The sequence below is a fragment of the Mesitornis unicolor genome, unplaced genomic scaffold (assembly GCF_000695765.1).
Source record: "Mesitornis unicolor isolate BGI_N332 unplaced genomic scaffold, ASM69576v1 scaffold12421, whole genome shotgun sequence".
In the NCBI taxonomy this organism is placed as follows: Eukaryota; Metazoa; Chordata; class Aves; order Mesitornithiformes; family Mesitornithidae; genus Mesitornis; species Mesitornis unicolor.
Window position 1 is genome coordinate 41355 of NW_010161752.1, and position 7353 is coordinate 48707.

General features: G+C 47.9%; 1 protein-coding gene across 1 annotated transcript in view; it reads right to left on the reverse strand.

The window, feature by feature from the left end:
• The window catches only part of ACAP3 (ArfGAP with coiled-coil, ankyrin repeat and PH domains 3), a 38033-nt gene extending 31905 nt beyond the window's left edge, over positions 1-6128 (reverse strand). Inside the window, exons 1-3 of the mRNA XM_010193433.1 lie at positions 6075-6128; positions 2228-2347; positions 1666-1719 (exon numbers count right to left, since the gene is read on the reverse strand). Of these exons, the coding sequence (XP_010191735.1) occupies positions 1666-1719; positions 2228-2326 (153 nt within the window). The 5' untranslated portion in view covers positions 2327-2347; positions 6075-6128. The remainder of the gene's footprint in view (positions 1-1665; positions 1720-2227; positions 2348-6074) is intronic.
• Positions 6129-7353: the final 1225 nt, after the last annotated feature.

Consider the following 7353-nt stretch of genomic DNA (forward strand, 5'->3'; position numbering starts at 1 on the left):
CAGGGTGGGGTGCATGGGAAGGGTTACACCACATCGGCTGGGGATTTGACAGCTCTGGGAAGGGTCCTTCTGCGTGTTAGTTGGCTGAGGGAAGAGCAATCCCAGAAGTGCCACTTTTGGCAGGGAGCAGGGATCCAGGGGAAGCTGCACAGCTGGCGGAGCGGAGCCTGCACACAGCATTCTGCGTTTTGAGGTTGCTGGCTGGGACTGTGTCCTCATGGCCGGGCTGCACGCACTCCACAGCCCAGCCCCTATCGGCACAGCTGGGATGTGATGCCTGGGAACGAAGGGATGTAGCTTCTCAGGGGTTCATACGCTCCTTGGCAGAAAGGCTTCACATTCTCAGAAGGAATTTAAGCAGCATCAGAAAATCAGGGGTTGACTTTCTCTGCTATGACACAAACACCTTTTCTCTGATTCCCACACCAGTTTATTCACTCTCTCGCCACCAACAACATTGCTGTGTGACTGTTCCCAAATACTAACAGTTCTAGGACACCTGTGTGTGCAGTAGCTCTTCTCCCTGTCATTTTTTACTAGGAAACAGTCTGCCCACCTGCTTCATGAAATAATTAAATGGACGTGATGCAGCTTCTTCTCCAGCTGCACATGGTTAACTTGCATCCCAAAAGCAAGCATCGTGCCTAATGTACTTTGACAGCGGCATCGTGGTATAAAAGTGGGTCAGTCCAGTGCTGAGACCCTGAAGCTTCCTTCACTTTAAAGCACTTGTGCTTTACGCTCTTACTGAGTTACAGACTTGAAATTGTGGGTATGGCATGGAGCCACCAAGCATGAAGCACCTTCCTTTTCTATGAGGTTTACAGACGCCATAGCTGGATTTTTGGGATGGAGCAAGGGCAGATTCTAACTCCTTGGGCTCTGTTAGTGAGATGCGGTCAGCTCAGGAGAACAGCCATCGTGTGGGTATTTCCTTCTCTTCGTCTCAGTGTAGCATTAATATCTCCTGTGTTATCCTTAAACACAACTCACTGAGTCTGCTCCCAGCATCAACCGAACAATAGAGCCCTTTTGGTTTGATCCATTCACAGCCTTGCTGGTGTATTAATGTCACAAATTTGAATGGTCAGCTTCAGAGTGTATTCCAAATCTGCAGCAACAAGGTTATACATGCAAGCTGTTAACAGAGCTCCCCAGGACCCTGTCTGTCCTCACGACAAAATCCTGTGCTATCCAAAAAGCAGAACAAGGCACTTGCACTGCGGGACCTTTGCGAGCTCTCCTTTTCCTTTGACAAAGGGGTCTCTAACCTCACCCTTCTACATATTCGTTGTACATCTCTGATCTGAAATGAGCCAAAAGGCACTCACGCAACAGCACATACCTTTTCACTAAGTGGTGCCTCCTCTGCAAGCCTGTGGCGATCCCATTTCTTAGCGTACGTGATGCATCAGGACCGACCACTGTGAGCACAGACTCACAGCTCATCCAACTCAATGTTGTTGCAAGAGGCAATGGTAACACCCAACCCTTTGCTGCTCTTTTGGCTACGCAATGCACAGGGACTGGAACCTGAAAGACGCCCTTCATGGATCCCACCTTTGTGCAGTGTCACGTAAGCCAAGCACAGGAGACCATTAATCAGTGCCTGGAGAAAGAAGTTGCCATCAGCACACAAAAAGACAAGAGGAAGAGGCCTCTTACCATGTGATAGTTAATCATCTCCTGCAGGCTGTCTCCAAATTTGTCGAGGCACTCCTGCAAAAAAAGGTAGAGAGAACTGGTAGTGAATAGAAGCAGCTGCCCTTCACTCCCGCAGGTTCAACGGCCGAGAGTCCCTCATTAAGCCCCTGAAGAGCCACTCTGCCATTTGGCAAGAAGGCGTTTCAAAAATGTCTGACACTGAAGTCAGGCTCCCTGTCCTTTGCAGTTTAGTGCTGAAACCAGCATGTCAGTTGTCGCTTGTGTAGGCTGGTTACCCACGCTTCCGAAATAACTGATGCTTGCTGACCTAGATTCCAACAACCTTGCCAGCACCGTAGCTTCTTAAAAGTTCAGCTCTCCCTGCAGACAAGGAATCTCACTCTGACCTTTCAGCACTGCGTTATCAGGTGGTCTCTACATTCCTCCAAAAATAAAATCTCATACTAAATGGCTACTTAAACAGTATAAGGGTCTTGGACATATGGTCCATTCACAGCATCAGGAAGTTTAACAGTCCTCAGCTCTCACTGTGTCCAATCCTCTGTCCCACAGGATGACTTACCGAAATCATTTCATCCTTCTTGCACTGCTGCGACAAGTCCCGGACCCCGCTGACAAAGTGCTTGTTGGTGGTGATGTAGGCTTTGCCTGCTTCAATCATCCCACTGCATAGCTTCACCAGCTGCACAAGGAGAGAGGTGTGAGCGGACAGGGAGCTGATCACATCAAACCAAACTGCAACCAGGTTGGTTTTAATCTGCACCAGCAACACAGCCCAAGACCCTGACGACGGGATGCCGTTCCCATTCCTGGTGTGCCTACATGAGCAACCCTTACTGCACGTGGCAGAAACAGGGATGCAAATCACACTTCTTAGCATATGTCTTCTTGTCAGCATTTCACTGGTCACTTAAGAGTTCCAGGCTATCGCACAGGGACAGGTGAATCGGGGCAGCCCATTTTTTCCAGTGGGTTTCTACTGTTCATTCTATCCTGAAGCATCAGGACTGCAACAAAAGGAAGCTGATCACACAAATTGAGTGGGGAGAGGTTGAGACTCCTTGGTGCTGGGTGGAAGTGATAAGCTGTCTAGGATCTCCCTGCTGGGAGTACGCGGCTTTTGGGGTCTGGGGAGTTTCTGAGCCCAGCTGGCTGCTCTGTATTCCTGTGGAGACTCAGATTGCTCTTACCATGGAAAAAAGAGGAGTCAGCATTCAGCAGCCTGATGGTTTTGTATCCTGTTTTCCTTAAACCAACTGACCAGGACTGCTTAAGCTATGCCTGCTGTGTGCAGCCAGTGAAAATCTATGTGAACGCAGGTTAAACCATCAAGATTGTAGATAACTATGAATCAATTCCCACAATTCTGCAGCCCAAGGAAACTTCACTGGTGAGTGATTACAGCATTTCTCTCTGGATTGCTGGTGACTTAGTACAGTCTTTCTGATGGACCTGGACGGAGCTTTATTCAGGGCAACATTGACAACTTTAAGCAAGCGAAACAAGCTCCGATTCTCATCACCAGCCTTGTTATAGTGAAATTATGAGTGAAGTTACCTGGAACTTGCAGCAAAACGGGGTGGCTTCCTCACTTTGGAATTGGTTTGCTGCAGCACAGGCACACATCTCCAGACACCCTTTATTAACTTTTGATAATGTAACAGCTGCAGGGAACATTCCCAGACTTCCCAGCCACAGCAAACTGCCTTAGCATTCCTGGGACTGGCTGTAAAGACTGGAGCATCCTCATAGCCAGAATTCCTGGCCATTAGCCTATCTCCTTTCAGCTCCTTGTAAAAGGTTGAGTTAAACAACTTTAGAGAAGTCCACAAACAGAAGCCTAAGTGATTTGCAAAAGTAATGGCTAGCCACTGAGCACAATTTTTAATTCTTTTGTTTGGTTGGCTTTTAAAATCATCACTGCTCTATGCTTTTTAACTAAGTGAAAAACTTTAGCAGCTGATAATGAACAGCACTTGGAACTGAAGTTTTCCATTCTCAAAATCCAGGAGCTTTCTACAGGATATTAATCTTACTAACGAAAAATGGCCTTAGAAGTCTACCCCTGTCAACCAGCCTTACCCATGGGCTGGGAATGCATAGCTCCCAAGTCTGGTTTGATGTCAAAGTCCCACTGAAGCATGCTGTGCTGTTTTTGGGCTTGGTGCCTGTTCTATTTATGCAGCCACGAGGCTTTGGGGTCTAATCCATATGCATGCATTGCAGAACAAGCTTGCTTGCCTCTGTCTGCAGTTCTGTAAAAATATATCTGAGTATATCTGAATGTGTGTGTGTGTATATATATATATATATATATATATAGTCACACGTGGCATATCTGTATATACATAGTATATACAGTCTTCAGTCTTTCACGTCCACATCCTCTTCTGGCCATGCAATTTGACAGAACAGCACTGGATGCTAGCAGCCTTGTGCTATCCCATCCAAGCCCAGAGAAGAAAAGCAAACAGATGCAGTTCCTGTCACATCTGGAGCCCAGACGTACACCAGGGGTTTGGACAGATCCTCTGGAAAGGAAATCCAGCCTATTCTGCAACGTGGCGGTTTCTAGCATACCTCTGTGCGGACGCTTGCGGCCAAGGCTGTGTTCCTAGGAACCGAAGGCCATTCAGCACAAGCATACTCCCAAGGGGAGCAGTGATGACTTTGCAGATGGACCACAGGACAGAAATCAAGGAAATCTCTTTGAAACAGCAATCAAGCCCAGATCTTTGGTGTTCCATTGGATGAATCACATATACTGCCTTTTACCTCCATTTTAAATCAGCGTTAAAAGGCGAATCATTTATAAACTAAGTGCTCAGGGGCACAGCAAAAGGCAGGGAAACAAAATCAGTCCTTGCCAGCTTGCAAGGCTCTTTAAGAACAAGTCATGCCAGCTATTTGGGTACCACTGAACAGCTTTTACACCAAGGCCTAGGAAGGCTGCCCAAGACATCCACCCAGCTGGTACACAGGAGAGGAGCTGGGCCATCCAAGGCTGATTTATTAGCAGTGAAGGTGATTGAATCTTGTCCAAATTTACCCTCAGATAAACTAATATGAACTCTAGTGGCTCTTCAGATGCAAACTCCATCCTCACTTGCCCTGGCCCCAGGCCTGATCAGTCTGTTGCTGACAGCGGCTGAGCCAGCACTACGCAGAGCTGCTCATCTCTGCAGGAGAGAGGGGAAACGATGCATCCAAACAGCATGAAATGTCCACCCACTTTGCACTACCAGAATATCACCCCATAACTGCTGTCAGGGGAAGGCTAAAATTGCATGGGAATATTGCTTTAATGCAGTCCTCACCCTCAAATCAATCTGCAACAAAGCACTGAACGATAAAGAGCTGAGAGCCCTGAACAGATCTCCTGGTTGCAGGATTGCTCCTGACACACCAAGTGCAGCAGAAATGCAAAATTTCAGAGCTAATTTTTGCCCCACGCTTCGTCTTTAGAGCCTTACCCTCTTCCACAGAGGAAAAGAGATAACCTAAATCCCTTTGCAGCTTTCACCAGTGAGACTAGTTAGCTTGAGCAGATTTCCAGCAGCTTGAGTAGTAAATAGGTTTTATAGGACACAGCTTTGCCTTGGGCTTGTGACTTCAACAAAGCCCATTTCTCCATCAGACACGGGAGTCTTATCCTTTGCTAGCTCTGGGAAATCTCGCAGCTAAAAAGCCAGCAGCTATTCTGGCTCCTTCATTTCTCCCTGTTCTCATTTAGAAATGAGTTGGCTGATGTCTCAGACATCAGGGGGAGTGGGAGTGGAAAAGCCGCCCTCCATCATAAAGCCTCTGATTTAGATCCAAACGATCGACTGCATGTACAGGATCGCCAGTATAAATGCAAAATGGCCAAACTGGTTGCTGAGAGGACATTTCCAGTGTCAGATTACAGCCATGGCACACGGCCTGGCTGAAGATCTGACACCAACCACCACCACCAGCCTGGATCTGGTCTCTTGCAAGTGTCTCCTTACACCCTGAGCTGACACGGTGGTGCTTGTGCTGTGTGGATGTGTAACGGCTCCTGCCCCACACAGGTTAATAGCACAAGCAAGACGGTGGAGAGGGGAAACAGCACTGAAATAACTTGCCACAGCAGGAGAAGCAGTGTCAGGCCCCTGAGATCCAGGACCAGGACAAGAAGGTCATCGTTCTGCATTAGGAGCCCAACTCTGGACCTCTTGTGTGGACTCCTTTGGCAGCCACAAAGGAGCCCTGCCAGGTACCTGTCAGTAGAGGGAGACATGGTCCTGCTGACAAGCCCAGTCTATTTTACACAGGTTTCCTGACAGCCTGAGGTGGGCACTTCTTAGGGGAGACTGGTGGGGCCATATTCCTAAGGAGGAACTCATCAGCCCCTCTTCAAACCAATGCGCTAAGCTGCCCCATCTTACCTTGTCAAGCTTTGCCTCTATCTCCACCACATCTGTCTCCACTTCATCGATGGTTGCCCTGCAATGAGCAAAGAGAAATAATTAATTGATTGCTTATGATGATTGGGAAAGAAGCCAGAAAGCCCCACATGAGTAAAGATCAGAGGCACTGTGGTATGTGTGCTGGTGGTGGACAGGAGGAGGGACTCACACTTCCTACTTTGCAGTTTCCTGCTGCTACATAAGCTCAGGACCTGCTGAGGAGAAGGATCATGCCTCATCAGGAATTAATTACACAGGGCTGGCCAAAGAGATGGAGATTATGCTGTGTTCTGTCAGCATCACGGAGAAATCCAGGTGCGCTGTGGGAGTCACACACAGCAAACTCATTTAGTGGCCTTGTTCTGACTCTGCAGGCAATGCTGTTAATTGGTAGCAATGTTAAGTAACATGGAAATAGCCATCGCTACACCTTAGCCTTCCATTCACATCAGGCACAAATTGCTTGCTGCAGTACCACCAAACCCCATTTTCTGCCTGAAGTGCAGCCACATGGCGAATGACGTCCTTTGCACCTTAGGAACCATCACTCAAGCAGAATCATACCTTGGTCCTTTTGTCACTGAACACTGTAAGTCTCTTTCACACATGTGGGGCTTTGCTTGCATACAGATAAATCTGCCCCATGATTATCGGATCTGTTTTCTTTCCACGTCACTGGACAGATGTGACAGTAAGAGGCTCATTGAATCCAGCTGCAGGGGTCACCAGGCCTCCCTCGCAAAGCGAAATATTAAGATGACATCAGCCGTTTGCAAGAGGCATTCCCAGACTCAGGCATGTGGTATGCAATGACATTTTTTGAGGCCAGAGCCCATCAGTAAGCACTGTAAACCTGAGAGCGTTCCCTTGCAGAGCTGTTCGCTCCTATGTGGTGTTTATACTTGGACAGTTGTTTCCTTAACCGCACACCTGGAAATGTGGTAAGCCACACGCCACCCTTATGCACCGAGGATATGCAATCCAAATTTCACTGCGAGGAGCTTCGTAAGTTTGTGGGCTCGTAATTTAAAAGGTTGGTTCCTGAAATATTACACGCAGGCTTTAAAAAAATCCAGCGCTGAACACGCGCCAGCTGAGAGAACAGCAGCGGAGAGATGTGACTTAGGGCCACACGAATAAATACTGCTGTCTCAGCAAAAGGAGAGGACACCCACAAACCAAAGGGAGCAGCAAAAGTCCTGAAGAAACCATTAGAGTATGTGGTAACTCTGTGCCTCTGAGGCTCCTGGTGTCTTCA